This window comes from Erpetoichthys calabaricus, chromosome 15, assembly GCF_900747795.2.
Source record: "Erpetoichthys calabaricus chromosome 15, fErpCal1.3, whole genome shotgun sequence".
Classification (NCBI taxonomy): domain Eukaryota; kingdom Metazoa; phylum Chordata; class Cladistia; order Polypteriformes; family Polypteridae; genus Erpetoichthys; species Erpetoichthys calabaricus.
The window spans coordinates 68,508,469-68,528,486 of NC_041408.2; the positions used below are offsets into that span (position 1 = coordinate 68,508,469).

The 20,018-nt window shown below is 36.8% G+C and overlaps 1 protein-coding gene across 7 annotated transcripts in view; it reads left to right on the forward strand.

Annotated features, from left to right (window-relative positions):
- The window catches only part of LOC114665927 (regulator of G-protein signaling 7), a 541,984-nt gene that overhangs the window by 318,814 nt on the left and 203,152 nt on the right, over window positions 1–20,018 (forward strand). For all 7 annotated transcript variants that reach the window (XM_051919312.1, XM_051919311.1, XM_028820591.2 and 4 more), the window contains exon 4: window positions 18,621–18,671. In XM_051919312.1, the coding sequence (XP_051775272.1) occupies window positions 18,621–18,671 (51 nt within the window). The remainder of the gene's footprint in view (window positions 1–18,620; window positions 18,672–20,018) is intronic.

A 20,018-nucleotide genomic window follows, 5' to 3' on the forward strand; every position in this document is an offset into this window, starting at 1 on the left:
CATGTAGCAATCACATCTTGCAAAAAACCCGGTAGAATTTTATAATAAATATGCCTTGTCTGAAAAGTGACACAAGAAGAGAATAGAATGACCTCAGAGGAGGGCGAGAATGACGTTAGAAGAGGGTGCAAACAACGTGCGGCCATTTCCATCTGATCATCAGCAAAGCATTTCATGAACAGCTTCGAGTGCTAGATCAATGCTGCCCATTTTTAACTTTCTGTAACCTTTATCTAAAGGCAATATATATATATACACAGACTTTTCTATCAGTCTTATTTTCCATAATTCTTTGTTCTATTTGGTATTATTATTAATGTAATAAATACCACACTGCTTTTAACTTTTTATGCTTTGTCTTCATGTCTAGAGTGACTGAAGTAATAAGGTAAATTTATTTGAGCACCTGGCGCAGCCGGAAGTTTGCCATACACTCTGTGCTGTGAGGTTTATTAAGACTGAGGGTGTGAGCTCTACCCAATAGTAGGGAACAGTACGTAAAGTAAGGCATTCTTGGTTGATAAATGGCCTATACCCAAGGATGTTGAGCCTTTGTATGTTTAATTGTATTTCTAGAGACCAAAGTAATATTTAGGTCTGAGATATATTTTAAACATCGTATGTTGTTCCTGCTGACAATAAATAAGTTTCTTGAAGTGCCAGAAGAGTGACAGGTTGTGTTATTCCTAAGACACTTGTGTTGTTTAAAGTGCTAGAGGTTAACCAGCTGTGTGTGTGTCATTCATAGGGCACTGTTGCGATTAGGGTCTGTGTGTATGTAAGTCTCTTGAAGTGCTAAGAGAGTGACAAGCTGTGTTATTCATAAGGCACATGTGTGTTTTAAAGTGCTAAAGATAAACCAGCTGTGTGTGTCATTCATAGGGCACTGTTGAGGTTGTATGTGTGTGTTAATCTTAAGGTGCGACAGTAGACCAACCCAGTAACAAACCTGATGAGTACACTTACCCCTAGGTAAAGGGTAAGTACAGGGAAATATCATGATAACACACCCAGGATCACAGTACTATACAAAAATAAACCAAACTGAATTGAATTAAAGTCTGTGAGGAACCGGAATACTGAGGTGAGAGGTCACATTTTGACACCCAAAATGTTTGGGTGGATAGTCAAAGATGCTACTCTGTACAACTGACAGGACCACATACTTTCCATTTTTAGCCTTTGAAATAGTGGAATTAATTGTTTATGCATTTTTAATGTCTCTGCAGGAAGGAATGACTAAATAACTGATTAGAATTCATGTTATACTGTAGCTGGCAGTGTCTTTATCAATGACACAGAACAGCCTGGAATAATCAGTCAGTGTCGAGCACACAGCAATCCCCACTGCCACCCCGTGCTCACTGTACATCATAAAACACGAATGGCCCCTTTTCCTAATAAATTAGCCAAGCAAAGACTAATGCTAGGTGTTATGAAGACAGATTTTTTTTAAAGTGTGGTGTCCTAGATAGTTTATGATCCAGAAAATGAAAATAAATAACATTTATTGCCTATAAGCTTATAAAACATTTCACTGCTGGAATTAACAATGCAGTACTAATAGGAAACTCATATTACACTTTAAAAGTGCAACAAACTTTAGAATTCAAAATTGATCAAAAGAATATTGTATCATTATTGATGATTATCCCATTCAATTATTAACTAATACTTAAACTTCCATTAAGTTGACATGGTGGCATAGTTGTTAACACTTTTGCTGCCCAGATCCACAATCATGGGTTTGAATCCTGTATGAGGTTGGTCTCAGTGGGGGGTCTGTACAGTATTCTCATATCTGCTTTCATTTTTCTGTGGGATATCCTCCACCATGTGTCAAAGGCACAAGAAGCTTATTTTTCAGTTAGAAGTTCTTTTTGAGTGGAATACTCCTGAATTCCTTGTTTAGCTTTTATTTCAAAAGGACTGCCTTGTACAATGTGAAGACAAGAAATTATTTTATTGTGAAGCAACATTTTATAGGAAGGATACCATCTTGTGGAGAGTAGAGGAAAAAAATTCAGACGTTAGCGTCAGTAGGCTTTGCGCCCTAGGAACCAAGTTACCCGAACAATTCTAGAACATTTCAGTAATGCTGTGATGCTGATCTTTCTGATTATAAATAGGTAATTACAATAGAAATTGATGAGAAGAATTCATAATGAATTGCAGAATTATGGTATTTGAGGGTTCCTTTAGAGTGCCTCTTTCTCTTGCATGATTCGTCTCAAAAACTAATCAGCACATCATCATCTCACAACAGGCTTATGTTTTGAGTTTGGTATTTTTCTGTCAAGCCATTTTAGCTCTAGACCATCCTCAAGAAACTATGAAAAAACAGACAGACACACACACACATAGACACACACCCATCATTGAGATATTGATGTTTCTGGTATCAGGGGACCCAAAAATGTCTAGATCTGTCGAAAACCAGAGATGTAAATTTTGATGAATCTAAAGCTTTCGCTCCTTCCCCATAGATGATAGCTTAAGATGAGGAAGGGTGCAAAGCAAAAAGGAGAAAAAAAACTTTTACTCTTTACAATATCTGCAAGATCAGACCATTCCTGACAGAATATGAAGCACAACTCCTGGTTGAGGCTTTGATCTCATGGTGTATAGACTATTGCAACTCTTTGCTGCCAGGAGTGCCAGCATGTGTCACCATGCTGTTGCAGGTGATTCAAAATGCAGCGGCACATCTAGTGTTCAACCAACAAAGGTGGGCACATGTCATTCCTCTTTCAGATCACTACATTGTCTTCTTGTAGTGGCACATATTAAATTCAAATACTTGATGCTTGCCTACAGAGTAATCAAAGGGTCATCAACCATATATATGGAGACTCTTCTGAGGTCCTGTGCTCTTTCTTGAACACTCCAGTCTGTTGATGGATGGCATCTGGTGATGCCACCCCTTTGTGATACAAAGTCTCAGTCCAAACTTCCCATGTGTAGCTTCTAGCTAGTGAAACAACCTGCCCACCTTTTTTTGAAAGTACGACTTCCTCAATGTGTTTAAGAAGCATTTATAAGATTTTCAAATTTCTCAGAAATCTGTCAAATTTCTGTATAACTGATATTTGTAACTCACTTGTTTTTTGTTCTGAGCTTTTCTTTTGTGGTGATCAATTTTGTAACATTTGATCTCAAATAGTCCCCCACACTGTTTGCTCGATTATGTTGACCTCTTTTGTAAGTCACTTTGGATTACAGTGTCTGCTAAGCAAATAAATGTAATGGACAATGAACAATGTGATGCTTTTTGCACATCTCTATTACACATTTGTAGATGACTCCTTTATGTGATGAGGTAAAGAGTTCCACAGACGAGGAGCAGCAGCTGCATATGCCCTGTCCCCCTTAGTTTTACACTTGGTACGAGGGACAACAAGAGACAACTGACCAGGGGCCTCATGTATAACGCCGTGCGTAGAACTCACACTATAACATGGCGTAAGCACAAAAGCGGGATTGTGCGTACGCACAGAAAAATCCAGATGCAGGAATCTGTGTGCACGCATACTTTCACGTTCTTCCACTACATAAATCCCGATTTGCGTGAAAAGTAACGCACGTGCACGTGCCTTCTGTCCCGCCCCAACTCCTCCCAGAATTACGCCTCTTTGAATATGCAAATCAATATAAATAGCCTTCTGTGAAAAGACAATGGGAAAAGCACAGGGGAAAATATAAGAATTTCAGCGAATACCAAGTGGAGGCAAAGGAAAAACGTACTATTTGTTGGTTTAAACAGTGGTATAATCAACAAAAGAAAGTTGATCGAGTGACAGAGTGTCGGAAAAACTCGAAAGATCAAATTCACAAAGTCGCACAGTGCCCGAAATAAAAAAGAAATCACATATCAAAGTCGCTGTGAAAAGGCGAGTCGTAGCCCACCGTCTGAGTGTCATATGAAAGCATATTAGGGTACAAACAAAAAACATAGGCACACAGTGGGAAAAAAGCACGAAATGTCAACTTTAATCTCGAAATTTCCACTTTAATCACGTAGTTTATTTTGCCATTAAAGTAGAACATCATAAACTTCATCTTAAAATCGTTTATTTTAGTAGTTTCTCAAGTAGCATGTTAAATGCTTTGTTCTGTGTTTGATCTTCTATGTGCTCTATGTGTGTGAATCACTACGTGCTTCCGTTCTTTCTCTTTCTCCGACAGGACACAGAATGCATTACATTCAAGATATTACAGCTCTCTGAATAATTAAAATACTGAGATGTATACGTGATATCATTTTCATGATGATAGGAATGAAAGCATGTTATTAAACATGGGAACACGGCGGCGCAGTGATTGTTCATATCTCACGCAAGAGGCTTGCTGCACCATGTGCGACCTTCGATGAAATAATTTATTACAGAAGTACTGTCTCTTTCAAACGTACTAACCTCCAATTCCTGTCCATACTTTTCTTTCTCCAATCGCCACACAATCAGCTCTGTAATAGACGTGAAACCATTTGTAAGCTTAGAACGCCGATTCTTCAAAACTTTTAAGGAACATTGAAATATTTGTGTAGTACATGTTTAATTATTCTATTCGTCTATCCTTCCAGTGTCGCGTCAGCACCAGCAAGAATACAGCGCAAGGCAGCAGCTATCCGTGAACCAGCTATACGCTGCGGCACCATGTCCTCACATGTTTAATTATTAACAATACAGATTATTTAAATGAAGTTAAAGTTTTATCTGTATACTATAAGCAACATATTTTGCTGCATTTCATCTTAAAAATGATATTGTCATCATACGCGCTTTATAAAGTAGCGCAGGTTGTGCAATATTATAACTGTAGTGTAAGTTTACAGTGAGGTGATTGTACTTATAAGTACAAACAGTTCTACAAGGAGCACTTGATGGACTGATTGAGTGCGTTTAGAGTTCTTGGGATGAAACTGTTTCTGAAATGCGAGGTCCGTACAGGAAAGGCTTTGACGCTTTTTGCCGTGGTTGAGGTAGTGTGTACTTGAAACTGTATACCGATAATTCTCTTTCCGATCATCTGCTGCTGGGATTCACACTCAGATACAGTGATATAAATACTCCGAGTGGTGCAGTGAGAGTAATATGGAAAAAGATGATCTGCAGTGGCAACCCTTAACGGGAACAGCAAAAAGAAGAACAAGATGCAGTGAGCGTAACAACGCTAAAGCAGTTATGGTATTTGGAATACTATGGCTATTCCCTGTCCCATTATATTGCTGCAGTTTAATTACAATCAGATGCATTACACTAATAAACAATATGCAGTTAATTTCAGTGTATTTATAAAGCCGCGTCAGGAATGTGGAGCTAAGAAAGAAAGGATGAGCACACAGGAACAGTAGTTTGACCATTCTGTGGACCATTATATTGTTACAGGTTAATTACAATCAGATGCATTAAATTTATGAACGATATGCGGTAAATTTCAGTGTATTTGATAAAGCCGCCGCCGTGGATGTAGATCTAAGAAAGAGTAACCACACAGGAACAGTAGCACTGCTTTGACGCTGGGTGCCGCCAGTCTGCAAAACCAAGTGGAGAAATTGCGTACGCCAAGGTATGAGTTACCGTGGAAATGTGCGTGGCTTTACGCCAAGTTTAGGTTTTATACATCGCGATTTGAGCGTGGAAAGGTTCGTACGCAACATTTCTGTGCGTACGCACCGTTTATACATGAGGCCCCAGAAGATTTAAACACTCTAGATGGCTTTTGTAAAACACACAATTCAGATAAATAGACTGGAGCAAGCCCATGAAAAGATTTAAAAACTAGCAACAGTGCAGATATAACAATGTTTGAATTTTTATTTTAAGTATTATTTAATCAGTATTTTTCAATTGCTGGAGAAAATCTATCAGACAATAAATTTAAAATGCGCACATGGTCAGATAAATCTGAAAGTCCATGATGATCTCATTCTTTCAAAACCCTGTGCTGAAAGTAAATGTGTGCTACTTGGTCCTTTTTTGGTAAAATCTTATAGCAGCATAACTAAGGCATGTTGAAGGCCAGAAAACTGTAATGACAGACCAGAACTTCCATTATCTGACCATACTCTTTTGGAGTAAATCCTTTCTACACTTACTCTTCATTTTATGTTCAATAATCACTACATGTGGTTTGACTCATTAGTGTACATCTTATTATAATAGTTTAGAGGTACAGTATATTCTGGGCATATTCATATGTGCAATAAGATATCCATCTGATTTTGACAGTTTCACTAATTTACTTTTACTTTTAGTCAACTAAAACCAATTACTTTTTCTCAACTAAAATGAATTTATTTTTTGTTGACTAAAACTAGACTACAACTAACAATAATTAAACGACTAAAATGTGGCTAAAACTAAAATGCAATTTATTCAGAAGACTAAGACTAAAACTAAATCAAACTGTATTGTCAGAGTTAGCACTGGATGTCTGTTTCAGATTTTCACTGGAAATCTTATGTTTCTAACCCATTTGAATTTTGGTAAGCTTCATTTTTCAATCTTACTCTTCTGGAACTCTCAGTGGTGGTGATCAGTGAGTCATCTGCTTCATATATCACACAGTGGTGTGCTCGGTGCAAATTCTGCAAAGCCAGATAGCCTGCGGTTGCTGTCACTCACTGCTACTTTCCACCTAAATTTTATGTCAATATGGCCTGATATCCAGGTGTCATTTCCTTGCTTTGTTTTTCTCTTTATAGTTGTCTTCTTTTGACTGTTAATTTTATGCGATACCTGTTGAATATTGTTGTATGATTAATGTTAATCAAATAGCAATAAATATTTGATGGCAAAAAGGGTGTAACAATTTGTCATTTCAAATGTTTAAAAATCAACACAAAAAGTCACAACTTCCCTAACTACTGGTGGCCATCCCCAACCACTGTTTGACTGAAGTACCAACTCTTGTATCCCAAAGAAAGGAGTCTGCAGCAAAATATGTAAAGGCAAAAGACGTAAAAAAACCCCCACTGATTTTGGAGAAACATCATCATGGACCAACCTCTAGTCAGCAGCTGAAAAACTGCACATTGTGAGGCTACTAGCAGAACTGGAACAGAAATTCTCCATCAGTGATTGGTCCTCTGCCTGGAATGCTTTACAAGTGATTTCTGGTTACAAATGGAAATTCTCTCCACCTGATTGGCTGAACAGTTTTTACTACATCCCTCCATCATTCAGGACATGAACCTTCTAATTTATCTCTTTTACAGTCCAACTCTTTCACCAATCACATTTCTGAGCAGAGGTGGCCTTGGGGGTGTGCGGGGCCTAGGGCTAACCAACCCCACGCATGGCCGGTTACGGCAAAAAGCTGTTACCGGTATGTATGGACTGTATAAACTTGTGTACGAATTTAATAAAAATAATGTTAACATACACCAGAGTTTCTCATTATAGTATTCAGCTAAATTTTTGCAAGACAACACGCAGACTTTATCAAAATATAATGATATAATCTATTAAAAAAATGCAATGCATAATTCATGACAATAGTACGACAGTGTGAAATGAGATTGGGTGTCATGCGGAAATTAGCAGGACCTCTTCTAGAAAAATACCCAAGTTGCAAGTATACTCTGAGTCTCGATATGCAGGTTGTCATAGTCATAACTCACTTTGATGTCATGTCAGCTGGTTATCATTAGCGATACATGTTTATGTGCATTAATATTCGGACATGTTTATGGCCTACAAATTAAATGTTAGTTTCAGTGTTTCGACAGGAAGTGTGAAATTAACGTAGAGAGTATCATCATGAAATCTCTTAACGGTTTCCAGGTTCAAAGATGAAAATCCACTTTTCTTGCTTTCGGATTGGAAAAGTCGTTAATGACATCTTCGTAGTCTAACCTGGATGCAATGTCTTTTTCCATAGATAGGATCACCAGACCGCAAAGCCTGTCTTGAGACATGGTTGATCTATACTGGAGAAAATAACTTGACAAATCCACTCAAATGGGACATGCAGACCTCAAAAGCGGGGTCCCCTTAGGTGCGGGGCCTGGGGTGGCCGTCCCACTTGCCACCTCCAAATGCTGCTCCTATTTCTGAGCATAAAATCCATTTGCTCTTCTAGACACATAAATATCATAAAGCTCCTGGTCCTGACATTATGCTGATCAGGTCAACACCTACATTTACAGACATTTTCACTTACCCTTTGGCACGATGCATAGTCCCTGCATGTGTCAGAGAACCAACAAACATCCCTGTGCCCAAGAAGCAAAATATTTCCCGTCTAAATGATTACAGGCTTATGGCACTGACCGGGGTAATAATGAAGGCATTTACATGCCTGCCGGCTGCTATTAAACAAGGTTGTTGCTCTTTGGTTTTCAACAATTCCACTGACCAGTGTGAGGAAATATGCTGTAAAGTGTATAATAATTCAAGTAGCCAAGGTTGTGCTGTAGTATCTTTCTACTCAGCTGTCCAGTGTTGTAAGTAAATACAAATCCAGATCTGCTGGGGAAGCAAAATGTCAACCTCTTATTGACATGCCCGCTGTCTATCATATGACGCTCTTTATTGTCTAAATCATAGGTGTCGAACTCCGGTCCTGGAAGGCCGCAGTGGCTGCAGGTTTTCATTCTAACCATTAGTGACCAGTTTTTTGCTGCTAATTAACTTCTTTTGCCTTAATTTTAATTAACTTGACTCAGCCTCTTTGTTGTTTCTTTTTCCTTAATTAGCAGCAAAACAATAATGACACACAAAACGAACTGCCCACACGACCAGCTATCCACAATATCTGAAAATAAAGAAAGGTGAAGGTCTCAGTAAGACAGATCTCTCAGATCACCAAAACATTTTCACGGTGTTTTTAGAAAAAACAGAAAATCAACAATTTTGGAAATGTCTGCTGTGGCAGAATGAGAGCAGCAACAAGCCATGGAATTAAAGAACGAGTTTAATTAACAGCAAGAATTAGCTTCTCATTAAGAAACTGGCTGGAGTGAAATTGGTTGGAGTTTGCAGACCCAATTTAGCTGGTCATCTGTTGGCTCGTTTCACATCTCATTTCTGTTTGGCTGTCATATAATGAATTAAATTCAGAGCACTGAATCCTTAAAAACAGGGCTATTAAAACAAAGGGCAAATGAGTTAATTAGCAGTGAAAACTGGTCACTGATTAGGAAAAGGGTTAGAATGAAAACCTGCAGCCACTGCGGCCCTCCAGGTCTGGAGTTCGACACCCCTGGTCTAAATACATGAAAGCCAAATAATAAAAACTGCAAATGCCCCAAATGATGAGACTGTGAAGTGCAAATGGGCTATTCAAACTCAAATGGAAATAAAAGATAGTCATGTTTTATTGTCATCATCTATTTAATGAAAAAGTAAATACACTATAGTATATACAGTACCATTTTGTGTTGTGTGAAAACATCCATTTATCAATCATTTTTGCAGTTATTTCTTTGAAATCCAGCCAAATGGAATCCCTTGCGTTTTATAAAGGAATGCATCGTGATGTGTTACGTAAATGATCTGTATAATAAAACAATAAAGCACTGCTTTATTATTTTCTCAGTAACTCTTCATGCTGAAAAAAACACACAGTGAGATTCAAATGAATGACAATGATGCACTCAAGTTGTTATATTTAGCTAAATTTTATCATGAATGTGATGATGGTAATGACGTTCATTTTTATTGTATATATTGTCATAACTAAGAGCAACAGTCATCTTTAAAAAACAAATGTCTCTTTCTAAGATCAATCTAATTGTGGCAGAATTCAGAAAAATGAGTAAGACAGACTGTAAAACTATATATATATTATATAATATACCTGTATATATTAAGGCGAATTTTGCGAAAAGTGTTGTTAATCAGCTGTATAGCGCCCAGACTCTGGAATGACCTACCAAAATTAATTAGATCAACTGACTCCATCAATTCATTTAAAAAACAACTCAAAACTCATCTGTTCAGGAAGGCTTTTAGCTCTACTTGACTTTATTACCCTTCTCTCACTTTACTTCTCTGTCAGGATGCTCATGTAACCTGTATGTCTGTGTGCGAGACCATCAATTATGTTATCTGTTAGGCTTTTTTTTCTCTGAATTCACTGTTGTAATCTTCTTTATTTATTTATCTGGTTTGTACAATGCTATACACTGTATACCCTGCCGTTCTTTCTTATATTCTGTAAGTGCCTTGAGCATGGGAAAGGCGCTATATAAATAACATGTAAAACTTTTGACTGATATATATTATATATATATATATATATATATATATATATATATATATATATATATATATATATATATATATATATATATAAAATAATACAACACCTCAGATTTTCCAAGTTTTTCTTTAAATTTAATCAGCTGAAATGCAATGAATGACACAACTTAAATTTAAAATTACCAAAAACTGAAAAAAAGGAAATTTCAGAATATTACAAGTGGGCCTTCTTCAGGCAACAACTAATAGGTTACAACCTGTAGATGCTCCGCAGCAATTAAAGTAAATCAAGCTTTGCAAGTTGAAGCACACAATTTGCACAGGTGTCCCAACTTCTGTTGATTACTTAAAAAAACATCCATTTGCTTCATCCAAACTTTTTTAGATCATAACTGCTGCTTTTCTAGATTAAGAGGAGTCAGGTAAGTTGGCTTGTACATGTAGTGAAGATTCCCCAGACAGCTTCCACAGGAGGTATACCAGTCAAAAGAGAAGATCCAAGAGCAGATCAAGGACAAGGATCATATTTGTCTGCTGAATTGGGAGCATCTGGATCCTGTTTACATAGCACAGAGTGGCTTGGTACAGTAAGTCCAACCTGGAGTGCTGCTGCTGTGGCCAACACCAAACAATGACGATAGCATCATAATTAGCATTACTCCTCTAAAAGATATTTATGGACTGGATATTAAGGCACAGCCAAGACTTGGAGAACAGGCAGGTTTTGATTTCCATCAAACAAGTGTGAAGTGGTCAAAATTCCAAACAGCAATTCCAAATCTAAGATGATAATTTTGTTATGAATTGATCTGCGTTAAATATTTTTCTGTATATTCTTTTGCGAGAATTTTGTATGTTTTTGTGGCTTTTCTCAGTCGTGAATAGTATATATTTTGTTCTGTTTTGCAGGGGATAAAATGATTTTATGTTTTTACCGATACACCATTAGTTGTTTACATTTACTTCCAATTGAGAATTAATTTTGTTTGTTTGTTTGCTTTTGCTGAAAAAAACTTGACGGTTATTATAGTTTTGTGGGTCGCTGAATCTATGTTTGATATTACTTTTTTAATTTTATTGAAATTTTCACATAGAAATATTTAACGTCCTTTTCTCACCACAGATTGTTTTTTTAAGGTCACCACCGTGTTGTGACATTTCTAGGGGAAATCAGCCAGAAATGTGCATCATGTGATGTCATGGCTCAATGGTATAAAGGTCAACGCCATGCACTTTCCACTTATCCATGATTATGGATTCCCTAAACAGTTACATGCATTTGGTTTTGCCAGATCATATTTAGTTCATTATTATTTTGCTAAGTGCATTTAGACTTTTATCAATTTAGTAAAGAGTTTTTTTTTTAGAAAACTAAGGTATGTAATAATGTATATGAAAAGCCTTTTATAATTAGAAGCCATAAAACAATGGTCCTCGTTTCTTTCATAGTGTTCAGGCAATTTATTTTTCATTCTTCTCATATATTTAAATCATAACCCATGAAAAGAAAAATACATTTATCTTTCTCATATATTGTTGGGGAACTTTCCTTTCAGTATGGCATCATGGTGAAATTGCCCTGCCCTGTCCAAGTTATTCAAGCAGTCCTGCAGTTTAATATACTTTTATCTTCCTAGGCCTTCACCAAAGATAGTAGTGTACGGTGGTAGATTTTTTGTGACCTGTGCTCTGCCAAGAGAGTTCCTGCTTCTGCATCTTCACAGAAGTAAACTAAATCATCTTTGAACTGTCAGAAGGGATCTTACTTCTCTGGGCCCATGAACAAGGCCCTTAAAGTGAGAATTGCTCCAGTGGTGCTATACAATGTCTGATCCTGCACTCTGACCTCCAAAGTTTACACGGAATGACAAGTCATAAATACCATTACATATCACATAATTTTCACAAAAAACAATATTCATTATTTTTTTGTTTTTATGTGCATCTATTATTGATGTGATGGAAGACTATGTACCCTTCAAGAAATGGTTGAGTAAAAAATGGACCAGAAGAGAGCAACCACAGTTAGAACCAAAAGATCAGTCAGGGCTCAGCAAAAATTAAGATACCAAAATATCAGTTGAAAACCGCTTGTCAGAATTTCAGACTGGAGAAGCGGCCCAAGTTGCCTCGAAAGCTTGCATATTGTAATCTTTTAGTTAGCCAATAAAAGATGTCATTTGCTTGACTTTTCAGACAAAAAAATTGAAGTAGAAAAGCAAAGCACAGGATACAAGTCTGTCTGTTATACTAGCCTGCATGATCTGGATATCGGGTAGTGTGTATGCCATCATAAATAGTTAAAGTGTAATGACATCACACATAGTGCTGATGATGAACCTTGAGACCAGAAATGGAAGCCGTTAATAAAAGTTGCAAAATGCTGAGGACTATGAAAAAGGAATCAAGCAAAATGGTGACACAAACTTGGACATAAAGTCATAATAAAATTATGTAAAATACAATTTATATAATAACACAACAAGATGTAGAAAGAGAAGAAAAATACTGCATTCACAACCGTCTCCAGTTGAACCTTTTATGTTTAATTTTTGTAACTTTCACTTCTGCACATTAAATTAAAAAATAAAAAAAAAACCTTTGAAGTCCTTTACTAGATGAGGTGGATGAATGTTTCTGATGGGGGATTTCTTGTTTGATTCTTATAAAATATTTAGATAAGAGGTAGTCATGGTAGCCGCCTTTGTTGTTTTTTAGCCCCTATTGACTAGTGCTTTTGTTAGTTATGGTAGTGGTAGAGCCTCATCTCATATTCTCTAAATGTATACTGTAAAGACATTGACTCTAAACAACTGCATTTTTTACAGCATCATATTGCTATTTTTGTATTTTGTAAACCAGTTTAAGTTGGGATGCTTTGTAAAAGAGATAACACAAAATTATGTTTATTTACTTTGTTCCGTCAGTATATTTTGAAATATGCAAATGCCAACCTGGATTAACAGGAATTTGTCAGCTTTACACTTATTATATAAATATGGACGTAAGAGGGCTTGGTTGTCATATTGAGTGAGCACTGAGATACAGAAGAATAAAGAAAATGATTAAGTATTATACTGTTTTATGATTATAAAACTAGTCATTCGAAAGCACAAAAAGTTAAGGTTGACCTAATTAGATGAAAAATGATATGCAAATGAAAAAAACATGAAAACATAATTCTTCCTGTTTTATCACTGAATATACAAGATAGAGAAACTAGGTGATTTGTTATTATGTAAATTATTTGTAATGATTTTAATTATGCAAATTACTACAACAACCATTTTTCTAGTATAAACTCAGTATTAGCTGCACAGGCCTGTTCAAACTTATTTGTAACTTTGTAATGAAACCGAGAAACACTGAGCTCATGTAACACCATTTACCATAGACTGTACAATTATTATTAACACATAAAATAGAGCAAAGAGAAGAGTGTTTAGAGATTAACAAATCAACTATAACAGCAAAAGTCAAATATTTAAGACAAAATGCTATGTGAGAGGGAGGTCGTTAACCCTGAAGATTCCTCACTAAACATCGATAATCGCGATTCTTGACTATTTGCTGACTTCAGCTGCAACATGTCTCTTAAAAGTAAAAGTCCAATTCAGTTACCCTGGAAGCCAACATTTCAGGCTTACAAACCTTCCCTGTGTGCTGAAAGTTTTTTCTGGTGATTTCAAATAGACGATCACCATCGTAAATGGTAAATCAAAAGCGTTTGAGAAGTAAATCTGTATTAACACTTACTCCATTGTTGGCATTTAGCTTAACACTCATTCATCTCAGTCTGTCTAACCTAACATAATCAGTTTCATAAATTAAAATTCTCATTTGTTGCTATTGTAATTTTGGAATATAGTTCTTGAGACTAGTGCTTCCTTCTGTTTTTGTCGGCTTTTTCTACTTCCTCAAGGTTTTCCCATAGATTGTTGTAGAAAGGAGTGCTTTGTTCCTCAGTATCTCTGCAATGTCAGCTGTATCTTGAGTGAGTGCCAAGTCCCTAGTCAATGTCCTCCATATTAAGGAGAGGATCCACTATATTACAGTATACTATTAATTCACAGAGGACTTGTGAGATTTTGGAAGATCTATGAGGAGAGTCTAGTTTAAGTGGAGAGATTTATTAGAAAGGTGTATTGGGCATGAATTTATTCTGAAATACTCAATCATCAAGTATATATGGAACACATAATGATTTTGGATGAAAGATTCAGGTCAGCTGCCAGATTTTCACAACAAACTCAACGTGGGATAAAGAATAAACCCTTCCTCTAGGCAAAGGTGCACCTTGGAACACATCTATAGCACAATCAGATGAATGGTGGGTAGAAGGTGGAGGGACTTTTGTTTTGAAAGGACATCTTGGAATTCAGTGTAGAGGTTTGGAAGGGTGACTCCCTGACCAATAAAAACTGTCTGATGAATAGGAACACGCATGTCATTTTTAAAATATTACAAAGTCCAAGCCTTCATGTTGTCTATTCTCCCAATAAATAACTGGAGATTTTTTCTTGAGCCGGGGGAAACCCCAAATAATGTATGGATTAGAGATAGGTAGGACAATAAATAAAATACATCAGCTATTTAAAACTGCCTATATGTAACAGTAGGAGAAGTTACAGACATAATTAGCCCCTTTCTAATCAGACCACAGCCAACACTTGCAAAATGAAGAGATGCCTTTAAGTGCTTAATTTCTAAGCCTTCAGGAGAAATCCAAACTAATAAAATTCTCCCTGGCCTCTGAATCAATAAAAGGTCTGTTATCTTTATTTCTCCTAAAAGCAGGAAAAACATATTACTTTTTGATTGGGTTTGGTTATAAGCACCTGTCCCATCAACACCATTATGAGATTGCTTCATCATTTTCCCTGAAGCACTGGACAGTTTTCAACTATGTGCTCTGCTCCCCCACAATAGAAGTATAAGCCAGACAATGGTCTACAACATTGTTTCTCTGAGCTAATACTCGTCTTTCAAATTTCCATGGGTTCTTATTGCCCAGTTAAGGTTGGACTGGACTTCATTACCAACTTAAGCATAAAGGGTGTAAAGCCATGTTTTTCATGTTTTATGTTCCATATCTAGTAACACTGCGGTGGGCTGGCACCCTGCCCGGGGTTTGTTTCCTGCCTTGTGCCCTGTGTTGGCTGGGATTGGCTCCAGCAAACCCCCGTGACTCTGTAGTTAGGATATAGCGGGTTGGATAATGGATGAATGGATGGAAAGATATCTAGTAACAACCATTTTAGCATCCAAAGCATCTTCCTAATCATATTTTGCGATTTCATCTACAGAAAAAAAATTTTGAACACAGTAACTTGTGTGGAGTCATCCCATCCCAAATCTGCAGCCAGTGTTTCAAAAGATATAATAAATTCTCCCACTGGTTTATTTGCTTGTTTTAATTTTACCATAGTGTTACATGTAGTACGGGTACGATCAGGAATATAAAAGGCTCTGGCACAATCCTTGAGAAGTGTGTCTAAATTGACTGTACAGGGATGTTTGTTTTCATACAGTATAAGGTAGATGCCCATTCAAGAGGCTTAACTGTAAGGAATGACACGATAAATGTTACAAGCTTAGCCCTGTCATCAGTTTATGTGCAGGGCTGCTAGTCAGAAGTTAATTCACATTGGTTGACAAAGCCACAAAACTTTTTAGGGTCATCTGAAAAGGAATATGGAGCTGAACAGCACCAACCCTCCGAGGAAGCATTTTACTAGCTTTCTTTAAAATTATTAAAGTGTCTGAGTTAGCATAAGCCATCCTAATTACTAATTACTGTTACTCTCCTCCATGGTTACTAAGGCCCTCTGACCAGACGTTTATTGGTCGTGTCGAGTTCTAGACTTAAGCTTAGAGGGGACTATGAGTTTGCTGTAGTTGCCTCTAAGCTTTGGAATGGTCTTCCATTTTATATTAGGTCAGCACCGACTTTGGTCACTTCTAAAACTGGCCTTTTTAAATTTTAAATTCTAATTTTAATTATTTTTTGTATATTTATTTACTGTTGTCTATATATGTATTGGTGTATTTATGGAAGTTACAGCACTTTGGTCAACCTCTGTTGTTTTAAATGTTCTTTATAAATAAAATTGACTTAATTCATGTGTTCATATGAAATGCAATGATTTACTTCATGAAGTAGAAAGTACATAATAAACAGGAATAATTGCATTGAATATCTGAAATATTAAAATGTGTACTTTAATTTAAACATTTAAAGTGCAAATGTTCTCAATTGTAATAGAAATTTGTCATTTTCACCCTCTGATTTAGGTCCATATTGGGTCAGATTCCTAGTAAAGGATCAAAAATAAAAATAACATCGTTTTCATAATCATGGACCTTGAAATAGATTACAACAATACTCTTCATGCTTATGTTTGAAACTTATCATTTTTAATCTTCTGACAGTGGCTCTTAGTAAAAAAGTTAAAGTGTAATAACATCACGAATATTATATTCGTGATCAGCAACCTCAAAATTACATAAAACGACACTTGACGTATTATCGATTGGCCATTTCTTCAAAGTTTTGGGAAAAGGAGTAACTTTGACCCCTCATATCCCCTGAGGGGGGTGAACTCCTTGAATCATTGATGTGGCATGCACAGCTTCAAGCTCTTCTGATTATTTGTTTTATTCTCTATCATAAGTGTATTTTCCTGCACACACTATGGTTCAACAACTGCCTTGTCTTGAAATTGTTTTACATAACTAGACATCGAGATGAGTTGAATGGTTTATGATATATGTGGGGTTTTTTTTGTACTGGTGATTCGAAAGGTGCCAGACAAAAAAAAAAAGGAAGTGATTTCAAAGTGCTTATAACTAATTTTTTATGAACAGAGTTTGTTCGGCACAGTAGCTGCAAGATTACTTATTTGCTCCTTCATCACTGCCTGTTCCTAACACAGGCAGTTAATTTCAGTAATCACGTTGGTCATCTTGGGGTCATTCATGATCCCTCAATATATTATAAGGCACAAGGTGTCTGTGGATTATTTTTAGAGGAGAAGAAAGTAACCAGGAGATGACAAACGTGAGATAGAAATTGGAGTTAGGGAATGCAAGGCCAGAACCTAGAGAATGGATGGACCAGGCAAACAAAACACAAAGGCAAAAATGAGAATCAAAAGTCAAAGACAAAAAGGAGTTAAAAAAAAACTGACACTAGGGCCTGTTTGGATTACAAGTCAATTATCACTAATAGAGTTTTAGTTTGCAAGATTTTAATCCATTGAGGGATAATGCACAAAGGAAACAACTTCGTATTTATACCTCCTGTGACGTCAATATACTGTTGGATGGGAAAGAAATTAAATCAAAATCCTTAATAAGTCAGAAAAACAGAATCTATATAATAAAAGACATGAAACACAACAAGATGCCTGTATAAAACATGTCAATTGTTAAAGGCAGAAGCACATGGAAAGTAGAAACACAAGTGATTTATTAAGCTGTTGTTGGCAATGGAATTCTCAGAACGTTGCGTATGCATTGGTTCCTAGATAGTACTCCAGATTGGGTAGGTTGCATATACCTTGAAACAGTTAAACTGTATTAGATTTTGTTAAGGATCTTAAATCTTGAGGAACATCAAACATTTTGTCTCAATCACTGTAACAATGAGGAGCAGTCATGACTGTTTTTCAGAAACCCCATCCTAAAGTTAAGAGAATGATGAGGTGCAGCGGCAAACATCAGAGAACTGCAGCAGACTGTAAGCTGCGTGGCATGCTAGCTTTAATTAGGAGAAAATTACAAAAGAAAATAATCAATTCCAGGAGGGACAAGGCCAGTCACTTTTCATTTTCCTTTTCTGAACCAGGTCCACAGAAGGCAGATTTTATTACAGCCTACACACCCGCTCTGTATGATCTATAGATCTTACCTGAATAATCAGAAGAACTGGTTGGTTGTAAAGGTCTATGGGGTACTACAATCAAAACTTCCTGCTTTCCTTCTTTCTACAGTTTTAACCTCCTTGTATTAAAGTTCCTGTTTATATCATTTCATTCTTAATGTATATTCAATTAAGTGTATAATCTAAAATGCATTTACTGAATACCTGTGGAAGTTGATTAAAAAAAATAAACAGTGATTGCACAGAAACTATAAAGCCGGTCGAGAGAAAATGATACACTTCAGGAAGTATAGTAATATCTCTAATTGTTCCTCAACAGACTACTAAAGAGTCATCTAGAGTCTAGACAGCCACTGATTAATTCCATATCTTGCATGGGAGGATTGATGCACTAGGCCAATAATGGTACAATTGTAGGAAAAATGCTCCTTTTCTTGATACCTCTAACTTTACATTAAAGTCATTAAACAGGCGTTACATCTTGACCACTTCTCACAGTATATTCTGTCTTTGTTTCTTTTCTGCAGGTTCTGATATTGTGCAGTGGATGATCAAAAATCTAAATATTGAAGATCAAGGTAATGTCAAGTTTGGGAAATTGTTGTTACTTATTACAAAGTTTTGAGCCATGTCATTTAGCTTGTTGTTATGTTGCATGTCATCAGTTCTGAGGGATGCTTGCTGTATGGAACACATAAAACAGAATGTGCTATACCACTAGAAACTAGCATTCAGCTCCTTGGAAGTTTTTTTGCCATTTATTAGTACACAACTTTAGCCATTTCATCATTGCCCCTTTGAAAAAAAAAACTTAGTAATTCTACTCTCCTATTGCAAAGGATGATCAATGGTGAGATCCCCCAATATATATTCCAAAAAATAACACCCACTCTCCCAAGCAAATAAAATAATGAAATGTACCCCAAATTTAGCACATCAGCAATTCTTGTGTAACATATGACTTCATCAACAAATAAAAAATACAAGTTTGTTATTCATTATTCATTCGGCAATCTATTCTTAAACCCAAATCCATACTACAATGTACTGAACTTTAACCTAACTCTTTAATTATGCTAGTAGAGACAGAAAAGTATTTTATCCTCATATCTATTGTAAGTATGTGGACGCTGGGTGGCAATGTTGCCCACCTTTTTACCAACAGACAGACACAGGACACAGGTTAAAAGCACTAAGAAGACTTTTAATTATTTTCTTCCTGCAGAATAGTGCCTTCAAATCATCACAGCCACAATAAACACAACAATAAATCAGTATTAATTCCAAATTCTCTCCTCCACACCTCCCAGCAAGCTCTGTCCTACTCCTCCCGACTCTGGCTTGTTTTGCTGGGTTCCCAAGATTCCTTTATATAGTCCTTGACCTGGACGTGCTTCTGTCCTTCCACCCTTGTGACTTTCTAGCACTTCTGGGTCAGATTGAGAATTGGCTTTATCTTTAGTCCAGAAGGGCTCCCGTCCTTGTGAGTTAGGAGTACTAACACCCGGCTATGGATGAGGCATGGCTCCTCCACAGCTCTCACAGCTCATCCTGGTGACACGCACGGTACCCAACAGGGGTGAGAAACTGCACTCAAAGTCCCAGGATACCCTGCAGGAATCTGGGGCACCATTATACTCCAGGGGAGCTGCCATCTAGTTCTCTGGGGGAGGCAGTGTCCTGGAAAAGCTGCCTTCCCCCCATCCTTCCATCTCAGCGGCGTCCCGGCTGGGATGAGCTGCCGGCCATCCGCCACACTATGTATATGTCTATCCGGACCAAGAATTGCTTTCTAGGACCATGCAAACAAGATGGACTATTTTGACCCCAAAATTTTGACTCTGGGGATCCCAGTGCTTTCTTTTTTTTTTTTGTATTCTACAGTTTGCACCTGCTGGCTCAGAGCAAGTGAAACATCTAAACAG